General features: G+C 39.7%; 1 protein-coding gene across 1 annotated transcript in view; it reads left to right on the top strand.

The window, feature by feature from the left end:
• The window catches only part of arnt2 (aryl-hydrocarbon receptor nuclear translocator 2), a 36,788-nt gene extending 22,118 nt beyond the window's left edge, over positions 1 to 14,670 (top strand). Inside the window, exons 12-19 of the mRNA XM_061043068.1 lie at positions 2,495 to 2,646; positions 4,690 to 4,765; positions 4,912 to 5,035; positions 5,151 to 5,253; positions 5,891 to 6,029; positions 8,427 to 8,577; positions 11,776 to 11,921; positions 12,146 to 14,670. Of these exons, the coding sequence (XP_060899051.1) occupies positions 2,495 to 2,646; positions 4,690 to 4,765; positions 4,912 to 5,035; positions 5,151 to 5,253; positions 5,891 to 6,029; positions 8,427 to 8,577; positions 11,776 to 11,921; positions 12,146 to 12,244 (990 nt within the window). The 3' untranslated portion in view covers positions 12,245 to 14,670. The remainder of the gene's footprint in view (positions 1 to 2,494; positions 2,647 to 4,689; positions 4,766 to 4,911; positions 5,036 to 5,150; positions 5,254 to 5,890; positions 6,030 to 8,426; positions 8,578 to 11,775; positions 11,922 to 12,145) is intronic.
• Positions 14,671 to 17,899: the final 3,229 nt, after the last annotated feature.

Raw genomic sequence — 17,899 nt, 5'->3', positions numbered from 1 at the left:
GCCTAATGTTATCTTTGCCAACATAATTTCAGCTTGCTAAAGCAGTCTCTTTCCACATAACATTAGCCAATCAGTAATGTCATTGTTAATATAATGCCTATTGCCAACATACTTATTATACAGTAACTCACCTCAATATTGAGAGGACTTGTCATCAGCAGCTGCTGTGATTGTCCTCATATTGTCGGCACCGGGGGAGCGTCTGGCACCGCATCGGGTTTCAGCTCAGCCAGTTTAGAAAAACCCATTGTGCTAAACTACGTGCTAAAGCTAACCTACAATTAAAGCTAAGCCTCTAGCTTACTTGCATTGACAAGATCTAACTACTGCCTGCAACCTCCAACTAACTTCCTATACACTATAAACCCACAACTCTAAAATCTACACTAATATAATCAATGCTAACAGTACAATCTAACTACTGAATCACTAAAGCTTTAATCAATCTCACAATTCTCACAATCCACTTAACTCCCCACATTTTGCAGAGTAGGGTGACAAGGGTAGTGAGGGGTTTGGGTCATTTTGAAAGCAAAGGTTTTTCTGTGCGTTTTGGCCTTTGGCAAATGCAAACAGCGTTTTAGGTCACTGAAAACACACCTTTGGGAAAACTTCCAGGGTAAAGATTTTCAGAAAATGAGTTTACGGTGTTTGTATGTAAACGGGGAAAACGCAGTTTTGGGCTTGTAATGTCACACTGTGCGCTGGTTTCTCCTTTGTTTGATGTCATTGTGCGACAGAAGATTAGTTTGATAGCAGATATAACCAAACTAGTTCTGGTGTTAATGTTGCTAACTCGACTTTTTACATGCTTACACAAACATACACAGTTGCTCGCCCAATATGTTGGCACGCAGAGGCGCCTGAATGGACAACTTTGTAAATGAAATGGTCATTGCAGTTGAATGACAAGAAAATGTTTGCATGTCAAGGACAACTTTTTTCTCTTGGCATGCTTATGACAGCTGTACCAGAGTGTTTTGTGTTTTCATTTGGACAAAGATGTTTTTGAGATCTTAAGGGATACTTCACCCATTTGCATTAATCTTTGTATCATTAGAAACCTGGTAGTATTTTTGAATGGTCGTGCATCCCGCCCTCATTTCCCCCTGAGACTGGAAAGTTCTGTATTTCTAAGTCTGTAAAGGAGCTTCCAGTGACGCAGAAATCGTCATATTGCGTCACTGAAAGTTGTTGCGGTTAGCGGGGTGAAACTACAACGCTAGTTCCTCATATTTTCGACCACTGAAGCTACAGACCAATCACAGATCAGTGGGTGGGAACTCACTCCCAGAATCGAAACTTAACGTCCGCCATATTGCTTGGAAGCTATGCTAACAGGCTCTATGGAGAAAGCTGATAATGGCGAAAAAATATAAATATAGCGGCGAGATGGCTGCTGCCAACAGGCCTGCAGCCGCTGGCCGCTAGCCGCTGGCTGCAGGGACCGCCACTGGCCGCCAGGGCCGCAGGGGCCGCCGCTGTCCGCAGCAGCCGGGGGGAAAAAAAACGGCCTTTCGGCAGCAACTGTCTCGCGGTTATATTGCTGGCCGCCGCCGGCCGCTGCCAGCTCAGCAGCCAGCGGCTGCAGGCCTGCCTGTCGGTGGCGGTGAGGACGAGGAGCCGGGGCCGGCTCGAGCTGGGGCGGACTGGTAGTGTCGGTGCTCTCACTGTTTGTCTATGGACACAGACATAGAGTCTGTTTTCTGACAGGAATTTACAAGATCAATTCTGGAATAAATCTCTGAATCAGTTGAGGAAATGGCCTTATGTGTTTAAGTAAATATGTCTGTAAACCTGACCTTAGTGGGAGTGGCTTGCGTTGCTGTGCATTCTGGGATTTGGTGTCTTTCATCCACATGTGCCAAAAAGACACTTTCTGCCTTTTCTCGGCCAAGAAGGCACCAACTTCAAAATGTATTTCACATTTCTACATATATGATCCAATGTCAATACAGATTCATGTATCAACGGGTGAAGTATCCCTTTAGTGTTTGTGGACTGGTTGACCAAAAGATGACGATCAGTTAAAAAAAAAAACAGTTAAATGTAGGTCTAAACATTGGTGCTTTTTCTTCAGAAAACCCAAAGTTTCCACGTCTACTTGCATTTGTTTACAGGAATGCCTTCAAATATGCAGAGCTGAAGTCTTACGTAACTGTCCTGAGCCACTCCATTGCCCAAATTAAATGTAAAGTTTGTAAGATTGAATATGAATCAGAAAGCATTCCTGTTTTTATGAATATTTTTTTTATTGTGTTTTTCAGCTTTAACAAACACCACTAAGTCATACAAAACAACAAAATTCTTATTAAGGCATTCTTTTTAATCTTTGCAATAGTTATCAGAAATTGTCATATCTCCAAGTTATCAAAGTTCATGGGGTAAGGGTTGTAACGTAGATGGACCGTTAAATAGATAGCTTTTCCTTCAGGTTAGGCTTCACAATGATGGTCCAAAGCATTATTAATCAGTGTTTTTTCTCTTTCTGCAGGTAGTCAAGTTGAAGGGTCAGGTTCTATCTGTAATGTATCGTTTCCGAATGAAGAACAGGGAATGGATGCTGATCCGAACCAGCAGCTTCACCTTCCAGAACCCATACTCTGATGAGATAGAGTATATCATCTGCACCAACACCAATGTCAAGTATGTTCTATGTCTGGATATATAAACACTTGCCCACTCAACTTTGGGGTCACTAAAACCCCTTTCACAAATCCACTGCACTCCTCAAGGGAGAACCTATATGTCTGAATCAGTTGAGCCGGATTATAAAACAGACTTTACTGTACCAGCTCCCAAGTACAGAGATTTTTCATTTCAGCCTTTTTAACAAAGCAAGTAATTGACTAATGCAACCAGTTTGATTAAATACAGTGTGTGTAGCTGCTGCTTCTTTTTTTATTCTTGCATATAATGACTTCAGGATTACACTGCAGATACAAATCAGTCAACATACAATTTTCATTTATATAAAAATTAGAAGGAGTAATTATTTGGACAGTCCTTCTATTCCTCTCACATACAATCTATTTTACCTGCTGCATCTGGTCTTTGTGTAAGATACCAAATCCCTTTATTATTTTTTCTTATTAAGATTAAGTTTTGGGCATTTGCCTTTATTTGATAGGTCAGTGGATAAAGTAGGAAATCGGGAGAGAGAGTGGAGAATGACATGCAGTAAAGGAGATGCAGGACGGACTTGAAACCGGGCCGCCCGCTTGGAGGACTATCTAACATCTGTACATGGGGCCCTACCTAACCACTAGTTCAGAGGTCATCCTATCCGGACCTGCGTGCAGCTGTTATTTAATTCTGACATGCACAGCTTATTATTTATGTGTTTATCTCTTTTAACTGGCACAGCTTTTACTCTATTTAAGATAGTAAGTTTAGCAACCGAAAGGGTTAAAGACCATTGAATTCAGTGTAAATTGGCACAAGTGATGCTTATCATCCAATCAAATGATCTGAGGAAACAGAAAATTTATTACAGTAACAACCCAATATCATCAATCCTCCTGAATCCTCACAGTAAATAAATATATATATACAATTTTCTTTTTTACTGAATGTATTTTGAATACATCATGCATTTAGTTAAGAGTGTATGATTACATTTTCTGAGAAAGCTGGTCAATCATTTGTGCGTACGCATAGTCTGAGGAAGTTCTATTTTTGTTTGCAGAGTAAGAACAAATTCAAGTAAGCTATATTGATGATTCTTAGATTTGTGCGGCACGTGTTTGTACGGACGGTTCAAGAACAGATTTGTTTGTACGCACTGTTTGTGAATGAGGCCCATTGTTTCCTCAAAGTTGCTTTGGTTTTGGGTCAACATAAATATCCTTTGACTGATACAGGAATGACCTGACATCATTTTCAGATTAAAAATGTCGAGCTGAAGCTAATTTATTTTATTTAGTATTTATTTTAATGTATTTTTTGGCTCGAGGTGAATCCTCTGGAGTATATGCTACAGCGTTCAGACATCAGCTCACTCGGACTTTCTGCAGAAAAAGCCGAGGGGTCTGGAGGAGAAACTCCGGGTAAAGTCTTCGCAAAATATTCAGCTGTTTGTGTTCACACATAGCCTAAAGACCCTCCAGGTAGACTAATCTCCAGAGTTTTTCAGGAGATTTCCGTATGTGTGAGAAGGGTTTATGTGTATTTTGTTTGTAGATACAAACATGATTTTACTTGAAGCAAGAAAATATGTATTTTAATATTTTATTAGTCATATAATTGTATTATTATCACAGAGTACCCTCCACTTTAAAGTAAATGTTGTCATACCAATGAATTAAACTTTATTTCATTTGACAGTCAGTTTTTGACTACAGGTCTACTTACATACAACTACTAGGCTCCTTCAAATATATGGCACTGAATCATATCACAAGTTAGACATTATGATGTTATGGACCTTCACTTAAGGACATTCTCTAGAAGCGGACCTTGTTGGATTTTAACTGAATACCACTGCACTAGGCTATCTGCGCCCCAAACACCATTACTCCCCTAAACCATATAGAAGTGTGATTGTCTGTGAAAGTCATTTAGAAAACATCCTCACCATGTTATTCAGTGTAGTAATATGGACAATGGGCAAAAATGAAATGTAGATTAAATTGAATTCTGTTTGAAGTCCTGGTGCTGATTTTGTTGTGTTGGGTTTTTGTTTTGCAGGCAACTACAGCAGCAGCAGCAGGCAGAACTTGAAGTTCACCAAAGAGATGGGCTGACTGCGTATGATCTTTCCCAGGTTGTGCCTCCAATTGGCTTTTACATTTTTAGTTGAAATAATGAAATTTAAGTTTCAGGAACAAATGTTGACTGTTATATATTTATAGCAACAAGTCATGTAAAGATACAGACAATAGTAATGAAAGCCCCCCACTTTAATTCCAGGTGCCTGTGGCCAGCGTCAGCAGTGGAGTGCACGAGGCAGGGAAGAACATTGACAAGACAGAAGCATTGTTCTCTCAGGAGAGAGACCCACGTTTTACGGAGATGTACACCGGCATCTCTGGCTGTATGACATATCATCAAACGCAAAGAAATACCACATACATACATCCTGTCTGTCTCTGGGGTACTTTCATTATTATTTAGTTCTATCATACTAACCATGGTGTTTGTCTGTGTAGCTGCAGATAAGAAGATGATGGTTCCCTCCTCTACAGCTGGAGGACAGCAGCTCTACTCGCAAAGCTCTCCCTTTCAGCAGGGACATTCTGGCAAAAGCTTCAGGTACATGTTAGTGATTGCATAGGTCTCTGATGTGATGGTAGTGGGGCTGCCTTAGCCCCAACTCACACATACTCCGTGCGCGCCCATTCACACTGGATCCGTTTCTGGGACGTCAGCGCAGCGGAGCGAACCCATGACACATCACAGGAGAACTACAAGATCCTGCGGGAATTAAGAGAAAAACATGCAAACAACATGTTGATTTGTCTTTCTGAGGATGATTTGTTGTTCATTCGGATCCTGTTTTGACGTAATGTTGATAAAGTCAGAAAAAAAAGAAAAATATGATCGCGAGTCTGTATATTGTGTTTTATTTTGAAATTGACCGGATGCTCTGTGCGTTTCCTTGTCTGACTTCCTGTCCGGGCTGTTATATTCTGTCCAGCTTGACGCGTTCCTGAAGCGCTCTCCGGCGAAAAAAGACTTGCTGCTTATTTGAAACGGAGCAGAGCGCAGTGCCGTTGGTGACACGCGCCGGAGACGGACCGCAGCGTGCCCTGTGTGAACACAATGATAGACTAGAGTGGAAGCTAAATACAACGTAGTGCGCGATGCTGACGGACTGCGGCGCACACAGAGTATGTGTGAATTGGGCTTTAGTCTAATGATAACTCTGTTTGTTCTTGTGCACACAAAGCTCCTCTGTGATCCATGTCCCTGGTGTGAATGACATCCAGCAGTCAACCTCATCCAACCAGAATCTAGCACAGATCACCAGACAACTCAACCCAGGCCAGGTGGCATGGTCAGGCAATCGCCCACCCTTTTCTGGACAGGTAACACAAATACATAAGGACACACACAAATACACACTTGATGTTTATCACTAAAGTCAAACATTTTTCTGATGTGTCAATAATAGTCTGCATTCTCCATGGATGCCATGATTGCCGCAGTCATTTTTCTCTCTGGTGACTATCAATAAGTAGACTGGCAATATATGCATCATTTGTTAAGAGTGTGTGGTGCATGTGTGTGTGTGTTTTTCACTTTTTGACAGGCTCTGTCTTACACAAACCATGAGGCATGTCTAGCAGTTGGACTGAAACAAATGTTATCAGCAACCTTTAAATGCATCACAATAACTGCAGCTGGATAACATGAGGGAAAAATAATCTTTCTGGCTTACTGCATCAAGATTGAGATATGTTTTATATCTACTGGTGATTGTTTAATGATGTACTGCAGTTAACTGCCTGTGAGAAAAAGGGACATACAATGACAAGGAAATGGTTTGTTTTGTTGTAAGCCAACCAAGTGAAACTTTTTCAATTATTTTCAATGTGAATACAAAAATGATATGAACTCAGTATTAACAGTTTGTATGAAGTACTTGTCAATGGAAAGAGTATTAGCCACAGGAAATCCTGTCAAGCTCCGCTCATTAGAACTACCAAAACTGAAAAATCATGTGGAGGAAAATTCCACACAGGGGAACCTCCGCTCAGCTCGACAGCACTTCAGAAACATGGCCGCCGTGAACACTGCTACCACCAATCACAAAGCCATCCGGGTTGCAGTCAGCAGCCCTTCATCTCTCCCCAATGACCTCAACTCATTCTACACAAAATTAGAGAAGGACAACACTACCCAGCTGGAAGAAACCTAGCGACTGTGCACTCACCTTCAGCAGAGAGGATGTGGTGAGAGTCCTCAGAAGGACCAGAGAGAACAGCTCACCTGGTCCAGACAACATCAGTGGCCGCCCCCTGAGGCACTGTGCCAAGAACTTTGAATGACATCAGGTCTGAGGCCCTCACCTCTGTTGCCATAAAGGTCATGGAGAGGATCATAAAACACCACATCACCTGCTACAGTTTGCATTATGGTGCAGGCCTCATAGACCCTGCAGTCTCATATCCTGGCTGACAAACTCTCCGCTACACGTCCATCTGGATGTATGCTTCTTCATTCACGAGCTGCTTTGTATTGACCTTTTATGGTTGATTGTGGGCGTGTAGAGGGCGGAACATGGGGCTAAACTACGTGCGCACATTTCCAGGTGGATCGTGATTTATAAAGGGAACATTGCGTGCAGGTGTGCGTACGAACGGTTTTATAAATCTGAATTATTTTGTGCGCACGCCATTTCCCGTTTTTTGGTGCGCATACGCTTTTAGTATGGATTCTATGCACTGTTTTATAAATGAGACTCCAGTACTTTAGGATTTTGTGGAGGGGTGTGACAGTAATAATAATAAATTAGTTTCATAAAGCGCTTTTCTAGATACTCCGACGCTTTAACAAGGAAAAACAAAAAACAAGTAGGACAGTACAACAAAGAAGTAAAGAGTACCTGCCTAGAACTGAACGTCAGCAAGAACAAAGATGGTGGAGACTGTCTCCAACGAGCAGAGAGGGAACTGGCTGCAGCACCCACCACCACAATCTACGGGAAGCCTATTGAGCTGGTTGAGGAGTATAAGTATCTGGGTACCATCTTAGAAAAATAGAAACCTCTGGCAGACCACTACTCTCCCAGTCTGCCCTAAGATTATTGGACTACCTGTAACAGCTCTGTCAAATAACTACAAGCAGCAAACACTCAGCAGGCTCAGGGTTTGAGCGGCTCCCCTCAGGACACTGCCTTAGTTGTCCTGCAGGACACTCAAGCAACCTTCATTCCCAGGGCTATATCTGAAGTCAACTTAGTCTATTTTATCTTTTATTTTAGTTTTAATTTTATATATTTTTTGACTACATTGCTCTGTCTTTGCTGTTCTTCATTTTTGTCTTTCATGTATGGAGATAGAATTGTCTCAAAAAGATTTATACATATCGAAATGATATGCATACATTTATAAATATACAAGTATAAAAACTAATTTGTGTAACTATATGTATATGAAATGTATACATATCATTTTGGACAACTCCATATTCATGCTGCTGCTCTGTGCTTTATTCTCCGGGCCAAGCTGACCAGCATCACCTGTGGCTAATATATTTACAATGAATAAGTCCATAGAAACCCACTTCAAAAAGGAATGTTTTAGTCTTTCATGTCTCGGTATATTATGGTCGAGTTATCATTGTTTGCTTAGAAGGGACTAGAAAATAAAAAAACATGGCTGCAGTGACCTTAAACTTCATTTAGATTTTTTTGTGCTTGAACTGAATGTACTGTCATGGCCCAGAAATTTCATCTTGTAACCTGTATCTGTGCTCTTCAGTCTAGTAAAGCCCAGTCCAGTCCATTTGGTATTGGTTCTGGTCACAGCTACCAGACTGATCCGGCCTCCTACAGTCCCCTGTCGTCTCCAGCCACTTCCTCACCGAGTGGCAACGCCTACTCAGGACTGACGAACCGCAGCACAGCTTTTGGTGAGCCCTCCTTTTAAAAAAACTTAAAACTTGAGTTATCTTTTGAAATATCCCACTTGTATGGTACAGGGGATGAGCTGGTGTTATCAAACTGATATAAATAGTTATAGGAGCATACTTACAGCTAATGCTATGTTGTGTATACAATACTATTAGATAAGGCTTAAAAAAGAATAATTAAAGGCAACCTGCGGTGCCTCATCTCAACATCCAGTGTCCAAAATGACCAATCCCAGGTCTAAAAATCCAGTAAAATGAAAATAAATCTTCACATATCTAGGCTATTCAACTTTCAGCACTTTAGTGTGTTGCTCTGTTCTGACCCTCTTTTTCTTTTTTTTACTTCTAGTATGAAGTCAAATCACTACCTCTACAAAGTCGTATGCTGCCATCTAGCATCAATGTTTGGTATTGCCAGACTTAATTAATAGTTTGTTTGTTTTTAAGATTTATTTTGGGGCTTTTTAATGGAGAGGTAGGACAGTAGATAGAGTTGAAAATCAGGGAGAGAGAGTGGGGAATAGGGCTGCAGCTATCGATTATTTTAGTAATCGAGTATTCTATCAATTATTCCAGTGGTTCTCAAACTATGGTACGCCGGTGGTACGCAGGCTCCCTGTTCAACATAAAACAACTTTAATCTTCTCTGAATTATTCTATCGATTAATCGAGTATTCGGATAAGAAATAATTTTGTTTTTTTAAAGAGCAATAGTCAATTTACAAGAGACAATTTTTTAAAATAAATTATCATTGCTTAAATTGCATAATATTATCTAACCCAGTGGTTCTCAATCTTTTTAGACTGCGTACCACCTCCGAAAATATTTGGCTCTCCAAGTACCACCATCATGGTAGATGTTAAAATACACTGTAGACCCTACACACATTTTACGCAGGAGGTTATTTATTATTGACTGTTGGCAGCCACACTATAGGACTACTAAGGGTTAGCGCTAGAACTGGCACTTAAACTAACACAACTCTGACATTTACCCAAATCAAAAAAAAGTGCAGCACAATAAAAATTAAAACTTTATACCAACAACCTGTTTGAGAATATTTAATCTCCAGTGTTTCCCACACAAAGACGATACCTGGGCCCAAGTATATATCCCACCTGTTCTTATTTAATTTTTCATTTATTCATAAAATTGCTGCGTGCCTGAGAGAGGGAGCGGGAGAGAGAGAGAGGGAGAGAGAGAGAGAGAGGGAGGGAGAGAGAGAGAGAGGGAGAGAGAGAGAGAGAGAGAGAGCAGGCGCGACAGAGCGCGCCACAGGCTCCGTGCAATCAGAGCCTCTGTATTATAAGTCTCTGCGTTCAACATAGCAAAACTGCCTTTTTAAAAAAAAATCCCTCTGGACTCCTGAGGAGTGTTGAGAGAGAGAGAGAGAGAGAGAGAGAACTGCTCCATATGCACATATGCTCCTCACAGCGGGGGACTGTCCCTGTCAGAGGGGAGGGAGGGGAGGGGGGGGGGGAGTAGCGGAAGTAGCGGCTGTAGCAACAGAGTCCGCTACACGATGTTATAATGAGAATATTTGTCTTTATATCAATGCTATGTGTAATCCAATGGAATGACAACATCCACAAAAGAGAGGAGAACAACATACTGACGAACAGAAAACAGAATGCAGATGTTTAATTAGAGCACGGAGATCATAGTGGTCGTGTACAGACACTTTATGCAGCGTGTGGTGACGCTAAGCCGGGCCGGAAGTGACATCCGATGCTTCGATGCAAAGAATTTTCCTCGATGATTTTTGGCCTTGAATTATTCGAGTTAGTCGAGGAATCGTTTCAGCCCTAGTGGGGATTGACATGTGGGAACCCAGGCCGCCCGCCTGGAGGACCACAGCCTCCACACATGTCATCACAACTTTACAGATTCAGTCTGCCATGTAGTTTTAGCCATTTTCCTCTATTTCAAACCTTTAGGGCTTTAAGGCTTCTTTTACACATGTGTAAGTTGAACATGATGTAATGCCAAGGAAGTTTTGGGATGTTGTTCAGAAAAAAAAGAAATACTGGATTTATGATTTTATGTAGACCAAGTTACTGAATTCAGGAAAGAATGACAAAAGAAACCTGCCTTACTGCTAGTTTTCTCTGTTTAAAATAACTGACCATAATTGGTTTAAGCCTAACTATTATCTGATATTCTCCTGTGTTAACTTGTTGCTGAAAATAAAACATTTTCCTGAAGGAAAGCAAAGTGAGGAGAGAAAACCATCCAGGTACTTGATGTGCAAGAGTGTCTTTTATTCTGCATCCATCAAATTGGACAAAATAGCTAATCTTGTGACCAGAAGTGATAGATACCTGGGCACGTCCAACTGGGAGGAGACCCAGGGTTAGATCCAGAGCTCGCTGGAGGGATTATAGATCCCGTCTGGTCTGGGAACACCTTTGGATTCCCCCAAGAGGAGCTGGTAAACATTTCTTAGCCTGCAACAACCACGACCCTGCCCTGAATAAGCAGACCATAATGAATGACAAAAAGCTCTACTTCTACAGTCATTAGCACTGTCTGAAAATAATATTGTGTAAATAAAGTTGTTCTTTTATCCTTAATAAACACTATGTAACAGCATTCATTCTGTTGCTACTGATGTTTTCTAAGCTAATGCTTGTTTTTATTTTTATTTCTTTATTTAAAGATTTATTTTTGGGCTTTTGTGCCTTTAATGGATAGATAGGACAGTGGATAGAGTCAGAAATCAGGGAGATCACTTTCATCAATACTGAGTCAATTCTAATATTTACAGCAGCAGAAGGTATGCATTCATGAATAAATCTGTATGATGCATATTGAAAGAGCTTGTGTAGCTTCTAGATGAAGCACACTTTAATTCGTCTTTACATGATCATGGTCAAAACAATCCCGTTGTTACGGTATATGATTAACACAACATTATGGACATTTAGCTCAAGAGAAGACGAATCATTGTGTTAGAGTTGTTGATTCTTCTTATTATTCAACTATGTTATATATGCTATAGATTAGTGTCTTATTAATCATTTCAGAAGTACAGAAACTGGTTAACATTGTAGGGTTGTCATGAATTTTAATCTTGAATATGATTATTGTCAAATAAAAACTCCTGCACACTGTCTAAATTGCACAAAAACATTGGCAACCTTAACTGAACCATTAGCAGAGCTAGCCTCATGTACTGGCCTTGTTTGTGTTGCCAGATGTTTCGGGGGAGGGCAGTCAGAGTGGAGCCCAGTTCCAGGGTCGGCCTGGTGAGGTCTGGTCCCAGTGGCAGAGCCAGCATCACTCCCAGCAGGCTGGAGAACAGCACACACACCCCAACCCCAGCCAGACAGAAGTCTTCCAGGTGACACACACACACACACACACACACACACACACACACACACACACACACACACACACACACACACACACACACACACACACACACACACACACACACACACACACACAGAGAGAGCAACCTGTCTGTAGTATGTCAGAGTGCTGACATGTGAGTAATATGTGATCTAATAAGAGCTGTGTCCTGAACATTAACATGACCTTGAGCCTTCCTTTTGTCTGCAGGACATGCTGCCTATGGCTGGAGATCCCACTCAGGGAACTGCCAACTACAACATCGAAGACTTTGCTGATCTTGGCATGTTTCCACCCTTCTCTGAGTAAATCCCCCTAACCCAACATCTCCCTCTCAGAACAGGACTGATGTTCATCTCTCATGTTGTCTTAGTTTTTGTAAATTGCTAGACAACCCAGACACTGGGGGATTTGCAGCACAGTGAATGTCTGGGTGCAATTGTCATTTGCACACGTACAAACACATTTCACAAACGCTTTGACTGCAAGGCCTTTTGTATGTATCTGTGAACATAAATCACTGCAAATAAGAAGCACGCTGTCAGATGGAAGGAACATCAAGTAACCCGTGAAAGCTCTCTAGGACATTTCAGTTTTTAAACAAAGAGTGGAGACTTTCATGACCAAATGCAGCCAGTTAGTCGATAAAGCTACGTCCACATTCATGTAACAAGATGACCGAAAGTTATGATTGTACCAAGGGCTGGATACACTACACCCAATAATGTACAGAACTGCATGATTGTTTGCTGCTGTCTTTGTCCTCTGGATTGTCAGGGTTTGTTTTAACGATAGAACAATTACATCTGAGCGTAACATGAAGCTATGTCATTCTGATCTTAAGGGCATAGCTGGGACATTTTGTAAGATACAGATGAGAAGTGCAAAGCATTAACTACTCAGCCAAATGAATGCCAGAAGGAAGTTTTACATAAACAATGACATCATAGTTGAGTCCAGTGAGGGGGTTTATACAAAGAGGCATGTTCAGGTCCAGATCAGATTATCTCTGATAGCACACTGTCCTTCCTCTTCATTTGTTCTATGCAGACATGCACATCTGATGTTTCCAATAACCCACATGTGCTGCAGTACATAGGAACTTATTCATTATTTATGAATCTACAAACTATTCTTGGTATTCTTAGTGATGGTGTTGTGTGTATGTGACACAGAGTTGTACTGCGCTTTTCCAAACATTCATTTCAACTGTAAAAAGGCACCATGCTTATCATAACATCTTTTGAGCAATAAAGGCTTCTGTTCAGACCCACCCACAGACATTGATAGGCGGGAGAGGAAATTAACAACAAAGCAACTATAAATATATTTTGTGTTATTTTAAGAGAACATGTTGATTATCCATCATTTCATTTCATAATCGATATCATTGGAGTTAGTTAGCCACAAACAGCTTTTCAACTTGTCCTCCCTCATAGGTGATCCTATAAGGGATCCTATTGCTGAAAATATCCCAAAGTTGTCTGAATGTTTCTTCAACCATCTAAGGTTTACTTATCTATTTGTGAGTGCTCACTGTGTGCATTATTTTTAGCCAGGACAATTCCACTATAATCTGTCAGTTAAAGGTTAACTTATCCATTCTGACTGATTGTGACAACAACACAGCAGAGAGAATCAGACTTCCTTTTAGACACTGTTTATAGCTGTGGCAGAGGCTTTAGATTGGTTAGCTTAGTCAGCTATAAACATTAAAACAGTATATTATCATTATGCAGATTCTATGTAAATAACACCTTTCTTTCCCCCACACTTAAAAACACTGACAGAAATGATAAGATGCCAAAATTGATTACTACTGTCCTATCTCCATACATGTTCACAAAGATTCAGAGAACATTGTAGAGCAAAAGTTCTGCTTTTTTAATTCTTAATTCTTGCATCTGGCCCTTGGTATAATCCCATAAAGAAATAGTTGATCTCCTCTGGTCATACCTGCAGTGATTGTAGAGAACTCTCGCATGTGTCGCACACCATCACTGACCCTGCCAAGCAGCAGCAGGAGAACACAAACATCTGTTTCCCTTCTGTGCTGCTCTCTCTCTCCACCAATCAAACTATGTAACCTTGAAGTAGTGATGTCCATGACTCCGGGGGAAAATGTGATGCCAGTAGAAAAATATTTTATTTGTAAATTAAGAAAAAAAGGAACTCATTGCAGACATTTGCTAAGCTAAGGCTCAAAGTGCACTTCTTTAAGCTAACTGCTCATCTCACCAGCCTGCATTAAAGGGTAAAAACCACCATGCTGTTCAAGCAAAGTGCAGTATTTACTAGTGTATTTGGTGTTTTTCAGCTCTGGCTACTTGACTTTATTACTTTATTATATTTCATTTAAAAAAAAGAGACTGAATTACACTTTTTAGCTGGGGAGCTTTTACATGATAGATTGTATAGTGTGTCTGACAGATAGATGGGAGAACCCTGAAATGATATCATTTCAGTCCATTTTGCTAAAGATCTTAAATTGATGGTTTTTGTAAATAATGTGATTTTTATGTCAACTTGTGTGACTTTCCCACAGTAAATGTTTTTGTGTAAGTTTTAATCATATTGTGTGCAATGTGAGAACATATTCAACTATTGGTATTTAGTTAGTCTGTTAATTGTACATTGAGTTCTAGAACTGTATAAATTGCGTAAATGTCACCCACTATTTTTGTGTAACAAATCGTGCTTGTGAAAATAAACGCTAATTGATTATGTGGCTTCAACTCAAAGTTTTAGTTATCAATTATTTAGGCACTCTACACATCCAAGGAACAACAAGCCGAGGCTGGATCTTCCTCCATCACAGATTGAATGCACCAACCAACACCCAAAAGAGTGACTGTGATGAGTGATATTTAATTTCAGGACAATTCTTCAATCTTCATTTGTATCGTTTAAATTCATAACTAATGCTATTTCAAGACACTCTACTAAAAGAGCAAGTCTAGACTGTACTTTTTCTTTTATTTCCAGAGACAGAACATTATTCCACCATATTCACTTGTCAATATTTAACAAAGTATTAGTGGCAGTAGCAGGCAGAAACTTCAAGCAGAACTCATCAGACAGCCATCTCATTTTAATCTTACTAAAAGATTTAACAACACAAAATGTGGGATTTAACTGAGTAAAAAACAAAGATGGGATTACCTGATTTCAAGATTTGATCCAATCCGATAGCTTTAATCTAATTGGATACTCCTGCACTGAGCTCTGGAGGATGAGACTTGTGAACACCTGCATTCTAAAAAACATTTTACTACATACTTTCAATTTTCTGCTTCATGTCATCTATCCACACAGATCTACATAAATCACATTTTTGTAGTGAGTATGTAACATGTCAAAGCCCAGATCTGAGTTTCTCATAAATATGATCTGGAAGCTCTTGGCACTATAATGCTGTTCTCCATGCTGGGCTCTTGAACAAACTGGTAAGTGATTTAAATCTAAGCAATTTCCCACATTCCTTCCTGACATGACATGCACATTGACAAGCCTTTTGAATTCCATGCTGACATTTGCTAGGCTCTGCATCATTTGTGATTGACTGGCAAAGGGTAGAAAGGAACATTTCATTCTCAGGATGTCTTAGTTTTGCATCAACCTGCTGTCTGGATCCACTACTCATTTCCTGCCTGAAGATCATGTCTGTTACATTCTAACCTTGTCAGGTTACCAATATAACAATTATTAGCCATACTCCATTTGAACATGTAATCCTTTTATCTTTGTAATCCTCCCTACCCACTACCCCTCCGTTTGCGCGTCCTCGCAGAGGGTCCGTCATATTAAGTCCATCCCAAACCAACTAGCGGGGAGTGGTAGTGGGTTATAAAACCCTCCACCAGCGAGTCTGCACTGATGCCGACTTTCGGCTCACGTGCAACGCCTATTGTGTCCGGTCGTCATGGATGAAGCAACCTGTGAGTTCAAACACTGCTCCAACTAAGACAGATATTTAATATCATCATACAGACGTTAACAACTTCAAATGTGTACTGAGGATCAAATATATGTTTATTTATTGTAAAGTGTTTTATATTTACAGGGACTGTTGCAAAAACAAAAGAATATTAAATCATGTTGCAGACAACTTTTCACTGTTAATATTTATTTCTTATTTTTCTACTTTTGATGTCTTTGTGAAATCTCAATTCAACAACAAAAAATACACTTTTTGCTGCTCTGATGTTCAACAATAGTCTCCTTGTCTTTGCATTAATTTAGGACATCCTGTTCTATGAAATTACAATAAATTAACTGAAATGATAATTACAATAAACAATGTCGGCTCAATCTAATAGTTTTGTTATAAGTCTACACTAATATAACTAAAGAAGAAGAAGAATAATCTAGGCTACATAAATATTTTTACAGAATGCATTAGCTACAAAAAAAAAAGCCGTTCCGCAAGATACCGCTGAGTAACCATGGTAACATACAGTTCCTGTTTCCACCTGAGAGAGGGAAGTTTTTCCCAAATCCTGCCGCTGTATTTCTACCCTACACCTTGATGAAGGAGACTTCATTCAGCTGAGAGTGTCACTTCTAACGGAGGGGGAGGGTGTAGGGGTTGGTTTGAAAAAGGCCTAGGTCATCTTTAATCTGACCAGCACGAACAACAACATAGTAAACAATGTGTCCTTCAAAAGCCGCGGCCCCAGCACCGTGAGCCGTTTATCGACGATACTCTGTGTGCTGTGTTGCTCGTCAATACAAATCACCACACATCCGCGTGTAAACCTTTAATACAGAAGTATAGATGTCAAACTGTTCGCAGGGGGAAACTGAAATTTACAGAGCAAATAGTGAAATAGTAAACAGATGCAGTGTGGACAGCCAGTGTATGCGACGTCACACAACATATAGTAAAGGTCGGGTAAAACATTGATACAGTATTGTATTGCGATATTTTGTGTGGCGATATTATATCATGGCAGCCAAGTATTCATATTTTTAATATGATGTTTTATTTATGCTTTTTTTTTAAATTTAACTGCTGAAGGGGTTGCACAATTTTTTTTTTAACAAGTTGTACTGTTAAGAATTCATGTTCAAGTTCAATTAGACTGAAATACAAATAAAAAGACTGAAGTGAGATGAACGGACTGAGAATTTTATCTTATTTGACAAAACGATTCTTGATTGAGTTTAGTGTAGTGGACATAATATGCAGTTAAAAAGCTTAATCGAAATATATTGTATCGCAATTCTCAGCATATCGAAAAATGTTAAAAATCGCAATAGAATCGTATCGTGTCTCAAGTATCGGGATAATATCGTATTGTGGGGACTCTAGTGAGTCCCACCTCTAACATATAGCGCTCGCTGGTTGTTGTTAGAGGGGGAGTGGCCTAATTCAAGACGGGGCATTTAAAAAAAATAAATTACACCTAGGCTGACTACTTAAGTAAAACTGTTTAAGTAACATTAACATCCTCACGTCAGATGATTCACTCGTTATCCAAAACATTGTGATCAATTATTTATTTATAATAAAATTACATAATCCAATGGCAGTTAAGATTATACAAGAAAAAAGATCAGATAAAAAGACTTCTGATAATGTCTAAATGTTTTTCTTATGTTGTGTGCCTTATGTTTATTCTCCTTTTCTTTTCTGTACTGATGTTGTTGTTAGGCGCTGAATCCATCAATAATATAATTTCTTTGTTTATTTCAGAAAATGAAAGATTAAATATGGAGAGGGCAATGGGTGTGCAAGAAGATAGTCCGTGCTTTTTCTTACAGCTGAAAGAAAAGGAAGCATTAGTGAAGGTGCAACACATGGTACATGTTTAAAGTGGATTTTGTTTGCAATAAGGAGATATTAGTTATTTTATTTCCACTGTTTTAGAGAAGTTGATTTTTACTTTAAAGCTAAAATGTAAAATTTTCAATTCAACTGATGCTTTAATTTCAGTTCAAATATTCAATAAGTATCCATAA

The sequence above is a fragment of the Labrus mixtus genome, chromosome 1, assembly GCF_963584025.1.
Source record: "Labrus mixtus chromosome 1, fLabMix1.1, whole genome shotgun sequence".
Classification (NCBI taxonomy): domain Eukaryota; kingdom Metazoa; phylum Chordata; class Actinopteri; order Labriformes; family Labridae; genus Labrus; species Labrus mixtus.
This window is presented reverse-complemented; position numbering and strand designations above follow the sequence as displayed.